Here is a 20568-nt window from a genome sequence, read left to right on the forward strand (position 1 = left end):
AGTCGGTCTAATACACTCAACAGCAGGTTTGAGTTATTGGTCAGTCTAATTCACTTTGACTTACAAACAGGTTTTAGTTATTGGTCGGTCTAATAAACGTAAATATTTTAACCATCCATCCATTTTCTTGACCGCTTATTCCTCACAAGGATCGCGGGGGGTGCTGGAGCCTATCTCAGCTGGCTCTGGGCAGTAGGCGGGGGACACCCTGAACTGGTTGTCAGCCAATCGCAGGGCAGACAGCGACAAACAACCATCCACATTCACAAGCACACCTAGTGACAATTCGGAGCATCCAATTAACCTGCCATGCATGTCTTTGGAATGTGGGAGGAGTACCCGGAGAAGACCCACGCAGGCACGGGGAGAACATGAAAACTCCACCCAGGAAGGCTGGACTCGAACCCAAGTCCTCAGTACTGGGAGGCGAACGTGCTAACCAGTCATCCACCGTGCCACCCTATTTTAACCATTGGTTGGCATAATGCACTCAATCAATCGGTTCAAGTTATTGGTCAGTCTACTGCACTTTTACAGATTTGAGTCATTGGTTAGCTTAATGCTCTTTATAATAGGATTGAATTATTGGTCAGTCACTTGACAGGTTGAAGTTACTGTTTTGTCTTATACACTTACACAGTTTGGAGTTATTGGTTGCGCTATCAAATTTACTAATGCAGTTATTGGGTGGCCTAATACACTTACTATCAGGTTTGAGTTATTGTTTGGTCTAAAAAAAAATACTGTATACACACATTGGAGTTATTTGTGAGTCTTAAACACTTGTACTGATTAACATGTGAGTCATTGATCAGTCTAATGAACTTAATAGTTATTGGCCAGTCTTTTGACAAGTTCAAGTTATTGTTTTGTGTAACTAACTCTAAAACACAATCATGTTCAAGTTATTGGTCTCTCCAATACATTCTAGGAAAAGTTATTGTTCGGTCTTAAAAACTAGCAGGTTTGAGTTATTGGGCGATCTAACACACTTGCAAACAGGTTGGAGTTATTGCTCGGTCTAATACGCCGAGTCTAACCTTATCGTCATGGATTCCCGACACCTGCTCGAAGGTCTTTTCGCCAACCATGACGGCGGCCAGGTTTGCCGTGTAGCTGGAGAGCACCAGGAGGCAAAAGATGGCCCACAGGTTCATCAGGAAGCGACCCGTCCAGCATTTGGGAGTCTGGAGGAGGGAGGGGACAACGAAAGCCTCACAAGAAGAGTGGCAAAGGTGAGGAGCAAGTTTTTTTGGTCTCATTTTCTTATTCAAAAGGACCGTTTTTTTGTTTTTGTTTTTTTTTCTGTTTTTTAAAGGGAGCCTTCCAGGTATTGACAGAAGTTCAGTTCCACACTTAAACCTCTCTATCCACTGTACAAATCCCACATTAGCACCCAATTAAGTTAATTGAAAAAAGATGGCCTGGCGTATTAAAGGAAATCCAACAAAGGGAAGCTGTTTGGAAGAACGTCTCTCCATGAAATTGTCAGCCTCGGGGATGGAACTCTCTCCACTTTTACGCCGCCCCCCACCCCACCCCAGCCTTGAAAGCCAATAATTTATTCCACCAATTAAAATCCACCTCGCGTAAGAGAAGACGGGACGACTTTCTCTCGTTGTAAAAACTCCACACTTCACCGTAAACCCGGGTCGTAAGTGCTTATTACAAGGTGAAATGATGGGAAATTTCTGTGAACAGCACAACATTAATCAGCCCCTAACCTCAATGGCGACCTTTTTGTGGTGATATAACAACAAAGGTCACCTTATCTTAAAGTAGACGAGGGAATTCATGTTTGTTTCTTTTGTCCTCCAGGGTTCCCCCTGCAGCAAAAACGATGCAGGATTTTTTTATTTTTTTAAATTTATTTTTTACTATGGATTACTCGCAGTTGTGCGTTTTTTTCTATCGAGCATGGCAGCGGTTCTCATGAAAAACTCTCAAGAGGAGCTGTTGTATTAATCATGACAAGTACCGTTAAATCCCATTAATCACACGCACCCATGTATAATATGCCCCCCCCCCCAAAAAAACAAAACAAAACAAAAAAAAACAAAAAAAATCACCCTTAAAAAACATTTTTCCCCCTGTACTTGTTTATTTATCAGAGTGAATAATATGGATGAATAAAGATTAAAAAAAAATGTTCATTTCTATTGCAAGTTGGCTATTATCATGCAAAACATTAATCATCACATTAATTACATAACATACACATTACACCAGACATCGATGAAAAACATTTTCTTAGGAAGAATATGTTGCATGCACCCTCACTATAAATATTTCATTCTGATTAATGTTGCGTTCTTGGAATAAGATTTAAGCAGCCGTTTTCAACCAACTGAGCAGGGTGCCATTTTGGCTAATAGCGCCCTCTGCTGCTGACTGAAGTTGACGTCAAAGTGCTCTTGGACTTGCATTGCGAAAGTCACGGCTTATCTGTTTTTCTGGGTTTGGCCATGTTGTCACAATGCAGCTGTGACTAGGCTTTACCCCGGCAGGATTTTGGAGCTGATAAGCCATCGACGAGTTAAAAAAAATAAAAATAAAATAAAATAAAGATATCCGATCACAGATCCGATCTGAATATGGACCAATATATAAACAATTTGTTTATTTACTGTAGTCAAACCCCACTATTCGCTATTGAAAAGCATGGGTAAAAAAACAAAAAAAACAAAAAAACATTTAGCACATTGAAAATGGATTAACACCCCCTCACCAAATAAACAAACAAACAAACAAATAAATAAATAAATAAATGAATAAATAAAAATGTTGGAAAACAATTGAAAAAAAAAAATCTGACTGTATATGCTGTGAAACCTTGGATTATTACCACTGGCAGCACGGAACGTTTGTTGTAATGTTTTATTTCATGGATATGATCAATGACATCATTGATCAATCGGGCAAATTATAAGATTACAGCCGATCACCAGCTTTTCACAAAATGCTAAATATCTGACGATCCCATCCAGCCAATTAGATGCAAAGTCTAGTTGCAACATCAATTTCAGTAAACAGCAGAGAGCAGTATTAGCCAAAATGGCAAACCTATGAGACGGCTGCAAATTGATTAATTAATCTACCTAATTTTTATTCCACAATGAGTCAGTATAGTCTGTTTAGACTAGTGCGCCTAGTTGTCTAGTTCCCCTAGTGTACTTGTTCCCCTTTAAGAATATTAAAATGTTGTTTAGATCTTGTCTTCACACTAATACAGGATGTTCCTGTAAGTTACAGTAGCTAATTGGATTTAAAAGCATTCCTTGGCAGCTTTTAAATGACGTTGGTGTCTTGGCCTCACCAAGAAAGTGATTGTTTGGCTCAGATGCGGTGCAAGAAGACGCTTGGATGAAGTCGTTTTCACGGGTGGCGGGATTGCTAATGGGGGCAAATCTGTTCATCAGAGAGGATCAAAGGCACGACCTTTCAATTAGGCGAAGGTCTCACTAATAACTCGGCCTCTGTTCTCGTTCATCCCCGAGTCATTTGCGAGGCTTTCTCTTGGGACACGCGGGGGATTGTGTGTTTATTATGATGGCTTGCCAACTCACGGCGGGGCGTTCCAGTGAGTGACATTGATGTTGCATATTTGGATTTGTGAACGTGCATTAATTTGAGCGAGCGTATGCTTTCAAAACAGATATAAAGAGGATAGGGATTGAAAATGACCTTGCGTTCAGCAGAGTTCAGCAATATGGATACCAAGACAGAGTGACAAGATTTGAACGATAATGATCTGTTTATCCGGCAATTTTCTTGCGCTTATCCTGTTAAGAGTCATGGGGAAAAGTTTCTGGAGGATACTGAGGTGTTCCCAGGCCAACTGAGACACAGTTACTCCAGAGATTTACGCTGACCAGTTGAACATGCCCAGGTCAAGTAGCTAGGGAGGTGACCTGTCTCAGGACAACTTCCTCAGCTGCCTCCGGGGGACACAATTGAGAGTGACAAGATTTAAACTACAATTATGCGTTTATCCATCCATTTCTTTTTGCTTATAATGGTCAGAACATTGAGGGAAGAAATCTTGGGGAGGTATGCCCAGGCCAACTAAGGCACATGATTCCTCCAGAGCCATCATAGTTCTATGCCAACATCTCCTACCCACTTGACAGCCTGGAAGCTGGAACACTTAACTGGAGTGGCATAGCTCAGGTGGTGGAGTAGCAGTCTCCCAAGCTGAAGGTCGTGAGTTTGTTCCTCAACCCTTGTGAAACACATAACCATGTAAACGGACTTATCTTCAGTCAACATCTCCAGCTCCATTGGTAGGATATGATGAGGACTGACCAGATTTAATTATGCATTTGTGCATCCTTTTCCCTCCGTTTATACTGGTGGGAGTCATGTGGGTAAATCTTGGGAGGATACCAAGGCTTCTCGGAGAACTTAGTGACACCGTCCCTCCAGAGAGTCTCCTATGGTTTGGATATGCACAGAATACGTAACCAAGGAGACAAACTGTCTCTGGACAACTTCTACAGCTCCACTGGGAGGATAAGAGTGACTCATATTTGAACTAAAATGGTCCATTTATTTATGTTTATCCTGGTCATGACATCATGGGGGAAGAAGTACGGGGAGGATACTGAAGAGTTATAAGGCCCACTGAGGGGTATAATTCCTCCAGAGAGTTGTAAGTTTAGCCCAGAGTCTCCCACGAGTTGTACCTGCCTTGAAAACCTCACCAGAAAGGCATCTACAGATGACAGATGCCTGAGATCCCTTAACTAGCGTCTCTCTGACCAGGCTCCTTGCACCAATCTCTACAGATGACCCTCATAAACAAGACCCAGTGAAGGATAATAGACTCCGTCTTTTGTATTAGATTGAATGTTGCTTATCACCACGGGTGAGGGTGGGAATGTGTTTCAACCAGTTTATGACCATAACAGTCCAATACTGCAAAACTGGTCGTTGATTAATTCTAAGTCGACCATAAGGGTTCCTTCCAGGTTGACGTGTCTGGAGATCTTTACCAAACAGACCACTGGCCTCACTTGACAGTGTGCAAATTGAGGAACTCTCCCAATCTCGTTTGATAGTCAGCAGCGGGCCAGCCGACCTTTGAGGGACTCAAGTGCATAAAGTTTTACATTGCACACGTTCCTCAGAAGCACACACTTTTAGGAACTGCAACATTTTATTCACTTGGGCCTAAAATCTGTCAGGGAACCTTACGGCCTTGCTCGTAAATCATAATGGTGATACATTTGTCATGGACAGAGTGGGAAGAGAACATTGGTCTCCCGTTAACACGACCATGACCACTGCCTGGTCACCCTGGGCCAGTTCCGTTTCTCATCTCCCGCTTACCCCATTAACCTTTTAAACCCAATGTGGGCAGCCTTCTGTCAGTGCTCTCATTACGACCCTCTGTTCTTTGTGGACTCTCACCTGTCTCAAATTTTGTGCGACTCTCTCTCGTGGAGTCAATCTCCACTCCGTTCCCCCCCCCCCCACAAACTTCATCCATCCCAATCATGTCGGTCATAACTCTTCCAATCTCTGTCGAGACACTTACCCTTGCATTATCCTCCCCGTGGCTCCCTACTTCATCACTGCCTAACGTCTAACCTGGCCCTCAATCAATCTTCTTTGCTCCCCGGTTATATTTTTGTATTTTTTTTTTGTCATTGTGCTGCAAAACCCTTTTAAATCCTCTTCGGAATTACCTTAACTGCTTCTGTCCTATTGCCTTTCCTCCATTTCTTATCCCACCTGCTCTAAACAAAATGCCCATCGATCAAGGAGATGATTACAATGTTACCTTGGTGGCGACGGTGCGGCCAAACAGGATGGCGTAGCAGAGGTTGAGGGCGGAGGAATAGGAGAACACGCGCACCCTGTTCCGCCCATGGGGGGTCATGCCAAAGGGGCTGTTCCACTCATACAAGGTGAGGAAAAGCGCGGTGAGGTGCAGCGTGACAAAGATGCCCACCCACATGGACCAGTGCAGGGGCCACATGAAGGCACCGATGGGGGCTGCGGTGTCCCGACTGCGGACCTGGGAGAACCAAATATTGTTAGTGCCTTTGCAAGTCCACGAGTGCTCACTGCGCTGTAAAATAGACCCAGTTACACGCCTAACTTTGTGTACCATTTTCCTCCGAAATCCTTGAGAGAGCCGTTTCAGTATCTGCATCATATTTTTACCACCAGCCTGAGGTGTCTTGTCGGTAAACACAGCCAGCCGTAATTAGCTTGTAAAAACCATCCACGTAGTTTTCCATTTTGCACAATTTGTCTACTCTGAAAGGGCAAGGGAGTTTTTTCCTTTTCTTACAGACAGATGAGCCTTTATTCTGAAATGGGACCCTACTGTCAGATCATATTATACATCGCAGTGCATCGGCCGCACGGGGAGATGTTAACAAATCAAACGAATAACGGCAGCGTGTCTCGGGGCTCCGCTCAGACGTCTCCTCCCGCCCGTCTCTTCGAGCCGTTACGGCGTCTAAACTGCTGCTCGTTTTTGGAATTTCCATAATTAATAGGCCCGGCGTAAAGCGAAACTAATTATTCACTCACTAATGAACTCCTGTTGCTGGATGAGAGGGGCCAAAGGGTGAAATCAAGCGGTGGGGGCGGCCGACCACATTCACAATGTGGTAGAAATGACAATGCTGAAGGTGTAAAAACTACTCACACTCCTAATCAAGTAAATAATCAAAAAAAGAAACCTAAAAAAATCGACCAAAAGTATTTCTACTTGATTACTTCCCATCATTGGCTGAATAAAAGCAAGACAGAGAGCTGACTGAAGATGTTAGCACATTGTCAGACATGGCCTACATTCCGCGCCATCATTAGGATGCCAAAAATACCACAAATTGAACTAATGATGACCGCGAGCCACCGTACCAGGATGCCCAGGCTGGTGGAGTAGAAGGGCGAAGTGAAGTCAATGACTCTGCTCCTGGCTGAGTTGATGGAAAACGAGGTGACCGCCATGTCGGCCGTGCCGCTCCTCAGGTCTCCCACCAGGCCGGTCCAGCGGCCGCCGCCGCTCATCGCTCCGTACTTGCCGTCCCCGACGATGTAGAGGTCAAAGGTGAAGCCCATGTCCTCCGCCAGCTTCTCCAGCAGGTCGATGCAGTAGCCGTAGCAGCACTTGCGCAGGTCCTCTGGAAGGCCTGCAAATGGGAAGACGGTGACGTGAACTGAATTCTGATGTCGCGCCGAACTGTGAGATTAATGCTGACTCTCGTGTAACACCCTTTTCACACTGCGCTGGTTCAGACCTAAAGCCAAAATAAGATTTGATTTGTTGTCGCACTTAGCTTGCAAAACTAGTTTCAGACTATCAACAACTCATTGCTGGTCTCAAGGGAAGGTTTTTTCATCAATTGCATTGGGGGTAAGTGGGTTAGCCAACAATACAATAAAAAATGTCACATGACACTGGGGGTTAGTGTTTGGTGTTGTTGTAAAAGGATAGGTTTTAGGTGCAATAATTAGGGTTAGTAGTAGGGTTAATGGTTGGGTGTTAGGAGTTAATGAGAAGAGTTAATAGGGTGGTAGTGGCTGAGGTTTAGGGTTAGCATTGGCAACCTTGGTCCAGACCCTCAGTTAAAAGGAAACCTACATAAACAAGCTAGAAGAAGTGAAAAAGAAAGAACAAATGGAATTGAACAAGGTTCGCTTGTTCAAGATTATTCCGATGGTGTTCATCAGGGGACTCTTCAAAATTCACGGGTCAATTCATATGGGGTATTTGGACCCAAGTATGTCAAGTCTATCAGTTTGTAATCAAAGTCTGAGTAACCAAACTGAAAGCTAACTCACTAATGCCTTCCCAGTCTGTTGCCGATGCATTGGGGTTATGCAGCTGGTTGAAGAGTCCTTGTATCACGTCCGTCCTGTTGGTCCTGGGGTCCAGGCAGAGCTGTCCGGCGGGACACAGCCCATCCTCGTCCACCTCGCGAGTAAACACAAATGGGTGCTCCACTAGCGTCACCACCCGCAGACGGTGCCCCTCCACTGAAAGTCCGGGCCTCCAGCGTCCCCCGGCGTTAAAGTCCCCTTGACCGTCACCCCCCCTGACCCCGGCGCCAAGACCTTGACCTTGGCTGCTGCTGAAGCCTCCCACGAGCCCATGGACACCGCCCTCCAACTCCAGCCTGCCTCGGGACCACTGGCCCACGGTGACCCAGGCCGGCTGCCCCAGTGCGCCCCTCTTGAGGCTCCAGATGTGGAAGAGCTGTGAGGAGAGTATTCTGGAGAGGCCGGCGTCCACCTGGATCAGGCCTGTGGCACCAGTGAAGGAGGTGTTGGAGAAAAACCTAGTAGTAGATAGAGAGATCCACACATAAATTTAGTAAAGTACATGTAAACATATTAAAACAAACATTATCAAGACTTTGTAAATGTGTCAAAAAAAAAAAAAGTACTGTTCTCCCGTTGCCCAATAAATGGTTGAAAAACAACAGTGACTATGGCTCTCATTTCCCACATGTGCGAACATTATTGTTAGTAAGTTCACTGAAGAACCTCATAAAAAAATGATCGCTTGAAAACTTTTCAATATAGTTTGGGCACGAGTGATGAATCATGATATTGTGGGTGAAGACTTTATCGCCATGGGGAAATTCAGTCGTCCTTCCAATAGCTCGCATTGCTCTCATATCCATAAAAAAAAAAGACATTGCATTAGACATTATCCATTTTCCATCATGCTTGGCCTCGTTAGGGTTGTGGGTGAGCTGGAGAGCCTCTCCCAGATCACTTTGGCCACCCTTTACTGGTCGCCACCCACTCACATGGTCAACCAACCATTTACAGTCATATTCACATCTGCAGGCAATATAGGTTAGGAAGAATCCAGAGTACCAGATGAGAGAAAATTCAAAAGCTACACAGGAAGGTCGGAGCCGAGATTCAAACCCCGAACCTCTGAATAGTGGAGCAAACGTGCTAAACACTACTCTACCATCATCATCAAAAGCATCTTTGTCTTCTAAAATCAATTGCCCGGATCTCTAAGCAGGTAATCGTTTGGCCATCTTGTCAGTTGTGATTAAGAACACCTTATTGGTATGTGTGAGGAAGCTTGAGTGCTTATGGAAAGAACATGCAATTGCACACAGGAAGGCCCAAGACGACATTCGAACCACAGAACTGTGAGGCAGTCGTGGTAAACACTTGGTCACCGCGCCACCAGGAGAATAAACAGCCCGACTAACCAAATGAAGGAACGGAAAACTGGGAAAGAGGCAATCAAAAGGTTAGAAAGGATATTGCAGAGGGCCACGGTCTGATAGCGGAGCTTTAGCGAGTCATCTCGGTTGGGGGAATTGCATCTCCCGGAAAGTCATAATTAAAAGTTAATGTGGAGCAGCGCGGGGTCTTCTCCGAATTGGAAAAGTCCGTACCAACAAGACATTGCTATGCGCCTCACTCGCTCAGTGGACCTTTACTGGAAAATACATTAGGATGAGAAAATCTGGTCAGCACATGAATCCGCGCACGGCCTCTTGAACTGCGTGAGCAATGTTAGTTTGTGTCTTAGCCTTTCAATGGGGGGGCGGAGTCTAGAGTTGAACCCTCGTGAGTAACGTTTGATCAGATCATGATTGGTGTTGGGCTCCTGGAAACGGTACAGCAGGTTGCTTAAATGTTAAAGAATGCAGGGATCACCGCGTCGGATATCAGCGGTGAACCGTGCGTGGACTGTCGATGATCTCCGGCTAGGAGATTACCTCGTCTTTCCTTGTTTTAGACTCTCCCATCATGGGCTCAACACTGGAATCGACGTGTGTAGAATGTAATCCCCTCCCCATTAAGCATGAGATATGCTTCGTGAAATAAAAAGATTAGATTGATCACACGGGTCATTAACCTCAGCTCCGAGTCTTCTTCCGTTTGCGAATTCCGCCGGTTCTTTTTTTTTTTTTTTGCCCCCGGCGTCATTATTTACTTCAACGGCGCGATAATCAATTTATATAATCCGTCTCCCGCAAAAATCTTATTCCAAATGCACCTGGTGTCATCCCCGCTGCCTGCCGCTTATGTTTCCTCATCAGCCGCCTCGACAATAAAAGCGCGAGTGCTTCCCCGGCCCGGGATGCTGAAATCATTCATGGTAATAGCACGGCTGAATCATCATATAGCAAAAGACAGATGATTCATCAAGGCGGCCCACACTCTTGTCCCGCATGCGACAAAGAAATTAAATCTCACATCTCTTCAACGTCCCGTTTTTTTCCCCCCCAAAAGATAAGTGTAGAATCTTGTTTTTTCATTATGTTGCTGTGCTGGGACACAGCCAACACTCTTGTCCCGTATGTGGCAAAGTAATTCAAGCTCATGTTTCTGATCAAGGTCTTATATCCACTTTTTGAGATTTATGTGAATAGATGCGTAGAATCCTCCAAATATGTTTTTGTGCCAGATCACGGACAACATATGTGACGAAGAAATTAAAACTCACATCAAAGTCAAAGTCCTTTTTCTCCACCTTTTGAGATTCAAGTGTCAGGAATCCTTGGGGTGCCTCAATATGTTTTTTGTGCCAGGCCGCAGGCCACCTCTAATGGATGAGTGGATGCGGCGGGGCATGTTGATAAGTATCCCCGGCAGCGTCAGAGAGGAATGACTCCCTGTCAATAACACCTGGCCCGCCCGTTGCCACGCTCAAGAGTGAATGTCAACAAAGCGGCCCTGGTAAGTAATGACTCTATAAGAGAGTCTCGGGCATTCGTCTCGCCCTCTTATCGCTCCATCTTCCTCCGGAGGGAAAAGTTTACTCCCCTCGGGGATGACGCCCGACTGAGCTTGTTTTCGGGGCTTTTAATCTCTGGCGGGGATGGAATCAGTGTCCGGTGAGATGGCAGCGATTTCAGATTCCTCTCCATCAAACTCCCCGCCCCCCCCACGGGGCTGCTTCGACTTCATTGTGACTTAATTTGTGTTTTTCTTCCTCTCCTTCCGGCTTCCCGTGTGCCCGTGTGTGTATTTTCTCTTTAATGTTCTCATGGGAATAAGCAGCGGTGTATTTTATGATTATTACAGGCAGCTGAAATACAACCGCAGCCCAAGTTTCTCCACCTTTTTAAGGCTATAAGTTTATTCTTGGCGTGGTGACAGTGATCCCCCACTGTACCTTGACCCCCCCCCCCCCCCCCATGCCTTCAAATGACCTTTTTCTCTTGGGGGCAGCATGGTATGGTAGTGGCCTCCCAAGCCAGAGGTTGCATGTTCGATCCCATGCCATTGTGACCACATTGAAGTATCCTTGAGCAAGATACTGAACCCCCAATTGCTCCTGGTGAATGGGTAGTCAAAATGTAAAGCGATTTGAGGGCCTTGTAAGGTGGAATATAAATGAAGTGGCAGTGGCATTCTTGAGCTTTATATGTATCTTCCTCTCTGTCAGACCTTGATTACTTACTAATACCGATTGCATATACCACTAGTACTTTTGATACAAATAATTTCAGTTAACACAATGATAATGAACAATAAACACATTTCTTTCTGACTCATATGTTGATTCACTGATGTGTTAAACCCCCACAGTATTGTGCCAACTACTAGCGAGGAGGACTTTATTTTATTGACTGAAGTATCGGTAGCTAGTATGAACATTTTATGCCACTTTTTTGCCAGACCCATGGCAGTAAAGCACTCAACTTCTGAGTAGTCAGAGATATTGCTAAGCAATTTTCTATTCTTCTAATTTCAAGTTCCTAAAATGGCCATTACAAGGATATACCTTCAAATAAGTCTCATACCTTGTAAATGCATTACATTCCGGTAATAGGCTTGAACAGTAAATTATAATATCCCAATTAGTTCGTTTTTAGAAAAGTGTGAATGTTAATTACTGTATTTATTATTATTATTATTATTATTATTATTATGTTAATGTATAGTTTCTCTCATTATTAGGAAATAAATATTGCACTCTTTAGCAAATAGTGGCCGAGTTGGCTCCCACAAAAAAAACACAGAACTTAAAAAGGAAAAAAAATCACAAGTAGTCAAGTTTGGTGTATGGTGAACTGCAAGTTGACTATATTCACACAGCCATCGTTGTAATGATTTGCCAATGTGTTAAACGCCAATGTGTTATTGCGCCAACTAATGGTGAGGAGGACTTGATTTTATTACCAGAAATATCTGTAGCTAGTATGGACGTTCAATACCACTTCTTTTTTCCAGACCAATAGCATTCAACCACTCAACTTTTTTGTCATCAAATGATACTGTTACCAAGCAATTTTCTATTCTTCTAATTTCTAATTACTAGTTCCTAAAATGGTGATTGCAAGTATTATTATATAGTTTCTCTCATTAGGAAATAAACATTGCAGTCTCTTCAGTGAATATAGTTTCCAAAAAAAAAATCCACAAGTACATGGTGAATTGCAAGCTGACTATATTAACTTTCACAACGTCGCCACCTCTACGTCTAGCCAGGAAAATTTGCAGGACAACTTCTCAATGTCATTTTGTAGACTTCACCACAGACAGCTTAACAGACTGCTTCCTCCACTTCTGGCAACAGAGTCTTCTGCTCACATTGCCTTGTAACCCCCCGACACTCTCTCGACTCGTTCTCGCCCGTAGCCTCCTACTCAAAATTGTTCTGGCACGACCCGCGCTCGCTTTAACCGCAGACGACGGCGACTCTCCAGTTAGCGATTACGTTGTTGATGATGGCGCTCAGCTGGTGCTCGCATCACTCCTTGATGCAAATCCTCCTCCCTCACCACCCGAAAAAAAAAGTGGATAAGATACACGCCGTTTCATCCATTGTGTCTTCTTAAAAATAACCTCCACATCAACTGTCAGAATGCTGCAAGTCCATGCGGTGTCACGTTGATGTTTCCGCGCATCACTCACAGCACAGAGAGCTGTGTAAACATGACAGGATCGCAGCTTTGTTCGGCTTTAAGTGGGAAATGTTAATGGCTTAATATGTAGCTCAAAATGTGTGTGTGAGCGCGCGCGCGTGTATGTGTGTGTGTGAATAGAAGGCAGCCTGACAGGAACCCTTGGAAGCTGTCAGATGCTCTTTTAAATCTGCAGGAAGTGAAGAAAAAGCGGCAGAAGCAGTGACAATGACACCCCAGCGTCTTCCTCACTCACAGCCCCACACTACCATTCAGCCCACGCTGCTGTGGGGAATAAAAAAAAACAAAAAACAAAAATGGGGCTCGGAAACGGAGCCGCAGCAGCCTCACACCAAACTTGTCACTCAAAAAAAGCTAATAGGCCGCCAAACATTTGCGCTGTATGACACTTGCCAAGCAAACCAGTTGAAAAACATACTTTTTGGGAGAGTTCTTGACACGTGGGACAGGATATTAAATTTGGGTGTGCAAATAGGGCAATAATGATGTCATGTTGTTCCCTGTATTTTCATACGGTCATTGTTCAAAAAATGTAAACAGACTTTCCAAAACAAACAAACAAATACATACATAAATAAATAGTATCATTAAAATATTTATTAAAATTTAAGTCAATTTTAATTCAATTATGATGAAATTTCACATTTTGAAAAAAATATTCTCGGTGAAACATTTTGAGTACAAGTTTCATAAAATTTTGTTCCTTGATTCAAAGTACACATTTTACAAAAATCATTATATTGACCCAAAAGAATTGATGCAATTTCATGGACATTTATGTTAATTGCACACTTTTGTTTACGTTAAAAAAATAGAATGAAATTTACTTTGCATAATGATGAGTATTCACATTGAAATAACTGATGAAATTTTATGTTTTGATATTTTTGATTACAATTTCATTTAGAGTTTAAAAAATGTCATTTAAGTTTAATAAAATCATAATGAGAATCTACGCATTGATTACAAATTTTCTATTCACTTGCATACATTTGGAAATAATATAAATAAAATATGTGTTATTTGGATGTTCCTTCACATATTGATGACATTATTTTTCAAAAGTAGCTTATCTTCCCACTAATAGATTTATTTATAAATCCAGTTTAGTGGTATTCTCATTTACACACAATTTTTATTGTGATTACAGTTTATTTATTGCTTTAACTTTCTTCATTTTTATGTTTGATTTTTACTTTATGTAGCCTCAGTTTTTTTGTAAAGTTCTCTATATCTATATATATTATAAAAAAAATATTTAAAAAAAGTATTTTTGTTGTGTATTTATAACATCATTAATCGTTTGTATTCAAAATTTTATATTAATGAAGCTTTTTTTTTTTTTTTTTTTTTTTTTTTTTAATAGATCACGTTTTTGGTCAGAATGCACACACTGATAATGCCGTAAAACTGATTCAGTTAGTAATAATAATAATAATAATAATAATAATAATAATAATAATCTAAATTGATGATTTAAAAAAAAATCTATTTTGATTTTGATGAAACGTGGAAGAGTACCTGGACAGGTATCGCCCCGAAGAAGGCAGTTCTCGTCGCGTTGGCTTGTCGTAGCAGTTAACCATGTTCTGTACCAGCGCCAAGTCGGGCCTGGCCACGGCCGCCACGGTGACGGCTCGGCCAATCAGCTGCAGCACGTCGCGGATGTAGAAGCTGATGGGCTTGCGTCCCACCTCCCCGTACGCCAGCAGGCCCAGGGGACCCCCCAAGGTATGCAGTGAGTCCGGCGACAGCGGGTACCCCATGATCCACTGCAGCGCCGGCAGCGACGGCGCCAGCCGCTGGGCCACCCGCAGCACCGAGGAGAGACACTCCGGGTCCGAGCCCAGCAGGAGGACGCTGGAGACGGGGGAGGCGGCCCGTAGCAAACGCGTGGAGAGGATCCTTAGGACCTCTTCCTCCCTCTGGTCCTCCCGCCTCTCCTCGCTGGCCTCGCCCCGTCCGCCGCCGCCTGACACGTGGGTCAGATTGACCACGTCCCATAGTTGCCAAGCGGTCCCGCTGTGGGTCTGCAGGTGGGACAGCAGACCGTCGCTGCCCTCCTCCCAGCCGGGGCAAAGCACGGCCGCGCCGCCCCACCTGCCCTCTTCCGAGCCGCCCCTGTCCCGGTCTCCGTCACCCCCCTGCAGGACGGCCAGTAACAGGCCGCCAAGGGAGGACGGAGGCACGCGGGCCGACATTTGCAGGTGGAATGCGTTCTGGAAAAACACAGGAAAGAGAAATTTGAACATGTAAACATCCGCAATAAGTATGGCTGTGCAATGAATCGAAATTCAATTACAATCTCAATTACTACACTCCACAATTACAAAATCAGCATAATCGTAAAAAAATATATATATATATTAATTAAAGGGATACTTCACTTATTTAACCTATTATAGCATTAAAAAGTTAATATTTTGTCTATAATTAATTTGATACTTTCATTATTTTTCACGTACAATTCTTACCTTTAAAAACACATTTTGCAACTTGCTGTCGACTGAAAATGACATCACAAGGGCTCAGGTAACCAATCGTAGCTCACCTGTTTTCTAGGTTTCGTCATGTGACATTCACAAGCTGAGCTGTGATTGATTACCTGAGCCCTTGTGATGTCATTTTCAGTCGACAGCAAGCTGCAAAATGTGTTTTTAAAGGTACTAATTGTACATGAAAAATAATGAAAATATCAAATTTATTATAGGCAAAATATTGTTTGACTGCCAAAAATGGCTCAGTAAGTAAAGTATCCCTTTAATAATAATTTTTGAGGTGTTTAAATTTATACCTTTACACCTTTCTTTTTTTAATGTTTAAAATAACTAATTTTATTTTATTTTTTCATCCAAAAGGAACTTGTATAAAATCATTTTATTTGTCTTATTTATTTATTTATTTATTTATTTATTTTTTACTTTTAAACATTTTCTTGTTTTGTACCAAAAAATACATGATCATCCTACTGCACAGTGCACTTCAAGTTTTTGCCAACATAAATAAGTCAATAAATAAATACATACATACATACATACATAAATAAATACATAAATATTATAAATTATGTTTGGTCCAAAAGAACATACATAATTATTGTGTATCTATTCATTTTTTTTAAATTGATCTTTTATTATACAATATATATTTTAAATGTGAAAACATTTTGTTCTGTACCAAAAAATAATCATTTGAATAACGATGATTTCAATTATTGCCAAAATAATCGATTATTATTTTTCCCCATAATCGAGCAGTGTGAAAGTGTGAAAATATTATTATACACAGTCTAAAAAAAATAACATAAAACAATAATAGTGCAATCATAACCAACAAAATCTTCTCCATTCAGACATAAGGGGATGCCAACTTTTACATCAGGAAAATGCCACTCCTCAAAACCTTCAAAAAGGGTTCTGGTCATCGAGTTGGCGGCCCGGGTTTTTAGCTCAGCAGTCACCAGGCGCCCACCAGGAGTGTGTGTACAGCGCAGAAATGCCACCGTTTAAGTGGTGCCATGACCCGGATTGGGAGTGAGTGTAAAAGATGCTTTTCCATTTAACGTTACTGTTACTTTTCTAATTTTACCATGGTGCTTTTTGTTTTTTGTTTTTTTAAATATTGCGCACAAGTAATACACTTTTTAAAAAATACAATAAAAATAATACTGAAACTAACTAAAAGTAAACTAAAACTAAGAATTTTTCACATAATTAAAACTAATTACAAAATAACAGTATCACACTGAAAACTAAATAAAACTAAATTTAAAAAGCAAAACTGAAAAAAAATCACAACTACCTAAAATGAAAATCCCAAAATTATAATAACCCTGCTTTCAAGTGACGTTTGGAAGTAAACAAGCAACTGTAAACAAGTGCCGACTCTCTCACACATCTGCGGGCTCCACGTTGACAACCATTGCAGACTGTCCAACAGTGACCAAAACTGAACAAAATGGGGCTGTCAGAAACGTAGTCCATTAAAGCAAAAAAAAAAAAACGAAAAAAAAAACAAGCACCCTGCGGCTGTCAAGCGGCGACTGTCGAATAGTGCTGAAATTCCTCCCATCAAAAACCGTGCTGGTATATCACGGAAAAGGTGCAACCATCAAGCCCCGATATATTTATTGATGAATGAGCAGGATTGTAGACAGAACACACAATTTGGAGCGGCCACCTCTGATTAATCTTGTGCTTGAAAACCGCTGACACCTTCTGTCCATTTTCTATACGTTATCCTTTGTAAGGGTCACAAGTGAGCTGAAGCCTGCCCCAGCTGACTGTAGGCAAGAGAGGCGAGGCACACTCTGGTCAAACTATCTTTTACAATCGCATTCACACTGATGGACAATTTCAAGCTTTCGAAGAAGCTAACAGTCATGTTTTTGTTTCCAATCCCGACCTGTTAAAACTGAGACTCACTTGCTAACCGTGCTTAATCAGAAACAGTCCCTCCTGAAACCGTACGGATTTTCTTTCCGACTGCAAAGGTGTCAAGGCAGTTTTGTGGATTTTCAAAAAAGGTAAGTAAAGTAATGAGCTGGAACATATCCCAGATGACGTTAGATGAGAAAGTGTCAGAAACACGGGGACGTGCAAACTCCACATTGGGGCCAAGATTTGAACCCCAAAACTTGAAACTGAGGCAGCCACTGCGGGACACGGCGTTCAACCATGAGTCACATGCTGCCTCATCAAGAAATGATCTTCATCATCTGCTCACACGTAGCAGCCTGCTCTGGTAAATTTCCATTGCGGACTTGAGAGGATGAAAATACGAAAGCAGGTTGCAAAGACAAAAAGCATTTGATTGAAGAGGCCCAAAGAGAGACAGATTAATAGATAAGCAAGCAAACACCCATTGTGAGCCGAATGACATCAAATCACATTAACCGTGCCGTTTATGAGCACGGGTGGGAAAGAAGCAAACAAATCGACACTTGCCGCAGTTGTTAGTCAAAAGGCCTGGCGGAAAAAAAACCCATGTAAATTTGAATGAGTCAAACGAGGAGTTAGTGACTCACATACGGAATGTTTCACGACAAATGAGTTTATGAATGAGACCCCACACTTAACGAGGGAAAGAAGAAAAAAAAAAAAGAAAATCACAGTATGCACTTTGTATGTTGTACCAAGACTGACCAATGAGAGGCAGCAGAGTGCCACAGTGCATAAGGACTGCTGGGAAATACATAGAAGAAGAAAGAGTGGAGAATTGGGCCGATCTGACATTGATTACAATGAAGGGAATTTGTGATTGTAAATATCAATCCGGTTTAACGTTTATGATTGTTGGCCGTGACTGTTTTGCAAACAAATCAGGGAGAGGGAAAATAAAATATGATAATATGTTACGGCTGTCGGCTCGGGCCCGCCGAAGTCTTCCGCTCCCGAGTGTGTGCGTGTTGTCTGGTGCCCGTTTTTGTTCAAGGCAGCTTTGAATGTGCCAGCGGACGGCTGTGCCAGCGCGATCTTTCTGGGTGGCGTCCGTCCTCGACTCGGATGAGCAGCTCCAATCACAAACCTACACCTGGCCGGACTGCCTCAAATAAAAGCGCTGCTTTTCAGTCCCTCTGGGCGTCTGAACTTAACAGTGCAGATCGCCTCGTGTCACTACGTGCAGGGGTGTCCAAACTTTTTCATTTGAGGGCCACATACAGAAAATCAGAAGGACGTAAGGGCCACATCATGTTATCAAGAGAAATTGTGTTTAGTAATAAAAATTGTACAAATAATTTATTTGTGCTTTTGCATATTTAGAATGCTATTTAAAATGCTACAGTATATAAACAAATTTATTTGTAATATGGCATTAGGGTTATTATAGTTTTGGAATTTTTCATTTTAATTTTTATTTAGTTTTGAGTGTTAAATTTAGTTAGTTTTAATTAGTTTTCAGGGACCACCCTCCTCTGTTAGTTTTTTTATTAGCTTTAGTTCTTTAATAAATGCTTTGTTTCAGTTTAGTTTTAGTTTTTTTTTAATGTGTATTATTTGTGCACATAATTTTTTATTTTGTTTGTTTTATTTTAGTTAGTTTAGTAAACATAAAAAGTAGTTTCAGTTAGTTTTCTTTTTTTAAAAAGCATCTTCGTTTTTATTTTATTATGTTAACGAAATTGTTTTTTTGAATTTTATTTTTTTTCTTGTTAGTTTTAGTGAACTAAAATAAGCTTTAATAGCACCTGTGTTTTACGACACCCTCCCTTCTTACTTTGACCATCTCCAAGCATTTTTGTTTTTATTTTATTTGAACTGAGTCAAATGTCATTTTTAGCATACGTCTCGGGCCACTAAAAAGTGGACGGCGGGCCGCAAATGGCCCCCGGGCCGTAGTTTGGACACCACTGCACTACGTGTCTCTTGATTTGTGTATAATTGAGACACTCGTTGAAGCCATTTGTGTATTCATTTGTTAAGCCGGTTCGTGCTGAGTGGTAGATTCAAGAAAGGTTTGCGTAGCCTTTGCGCGGTGCTAACCGGTAAAAATGGAGCAATCCGGGAGCGCCTAATTCACTAAACACGCACAGATGGGGAAATCCGTCATTAAGTGCGCTTCCAACCAGATTGTGTCACGGCGCGCCGGTGTTATTTGCGCGTATGTAAATTAGGAAATTTGCATACATTTGACGCAAAATATGCCCACCCCAATGCAAATGAGACTCGTTGATATGCAGTGTCTAATTCACTAACGCTAGCGCAAATAGCAACACGTAGCTTGCAAATAACATTTATGGAAAGCATGTATTAACCTGACGCACCCTCGATCCCGGGATCATGACAGCAGTGCAGCAGGGGGGGGTCATTTTACGATCATTTCTATGTGCCAGATGCATACCTCCACATCAACCTCTGAAAATATATTTTGAATAAATGATCGCACCAATAATTCGTACTTTATGACATCGTTGTCCTCTGCTAGGTACATCTTAATGAGGAAAACGCGCACCTCTCGGTCCAACCTCGCTTTCTGATAATGTCATCTTTCTCGCAACTGTTACTATAACAACCATGTTCTTGGCACAAATCCATTGCCATGTGTGGCAAATCAGGTGCAAATTTGCTCCCAGCTGTTAGAATTTGTGGGCGTGTTTGCGCCGGTATATGATTAGAGCAAAATCCTTAGTGAATAGGTGGGTAACTGAGCACAGACTGCGGGTGCAGTTGTGGTGCAATATTTCGCGCTATTAGTGGACGCAGCGCATTCTTAGTGAATATTCCCCTTAGTGTGTATTCTTTTGCTTTAGCACTTTGAGTTTTGTGTATTTGTTTGGTTAAACCTTTAGTGCTTTGGTGTATTCGTGTTTTTTTTTGTACTCCATTTGTTCCTTCATTTGTTTTGATTTATAACAGTAGTTTCTGTTAAAAGCCATTTGGGTGCTCAACTACTGTCATCGCCACTTATTACCATCGTCAACCACCTACAAACCAAATTAAAACTTTTAAAAATTTTGATTCAACCGTTTATAAAATTTCTCTGTGTTTGTGTTACTTCCCTTCCCTTATCTGAGCCGGTCGTAACAATAATTACATCCCCCGCCAGAAGATAATCGCTCATCATAATCTTTTAGGTCCTTCCGATGATCGAAATGCTGAAATTCAGCCTGGTCGCTATGTGCGTATCCCGCTTAATCCGCCGCATCGCGCTCGGCTTGGCGGGGCGACAGTCGCATCCCACAGTTCTACACCCC

At 42.3% G+C, this 20568-nt stretch overlaps 1 protein-coding gene across 1 annotated transcript in view; it reads right to left on the reverse strand.

Annotated features, from left to right (window-relative positions):
• grin3ba (glutamate receptor, ionotropic, N-methyl-D-aspartate 3Ba) overlaps positions 1 to 20568 on the reverse strand; it is a 124102-nt gene that overhangs the window by 27438 nt on the left and 76096 nt on the right. Inside the window, exons 3-7 of the mRNA XM_077537799.1 lie at positions 14397 to 15094; positions 7804 to 8300; positions 6880 to 7151; positions 5786 to 6022; positions 1041 to 1187 (exon numbers count right to left, since the gene is read on the reverse strand). Of these exons, the coding sequence (XP_077393925.1) occupies positions 1041 to 1187; positions 5786 to 6022; positions 6880 to 7151; positions 7804 to 8300; positions 14397 to 15094 (1851 nt within the window). The remainder of the gene's footprint in view (positions 1 to 1040; positions 1188 to 5785; positions 6023 to 6879; positions 7152 to 7803; positions 8301 to 14396; positions 15095 to 20568) is intronic.

Source organism: Festucalex cinctus, chromosome 12 (assembly GCF_051991245.1).
Source record: "Festucalex cinctus isolate MCC-2025b chromosome 12, RoL_Fcin_1.0, whole genome shotgun sequence".
Classification (NCBI taxonomy): domain Eukaryota; kingdom Metazoa; phylum Chordata; class Actinopteri; order Syngnathiformes; family Syngnathidae; genus Festucalex; species Festucalex cinctus.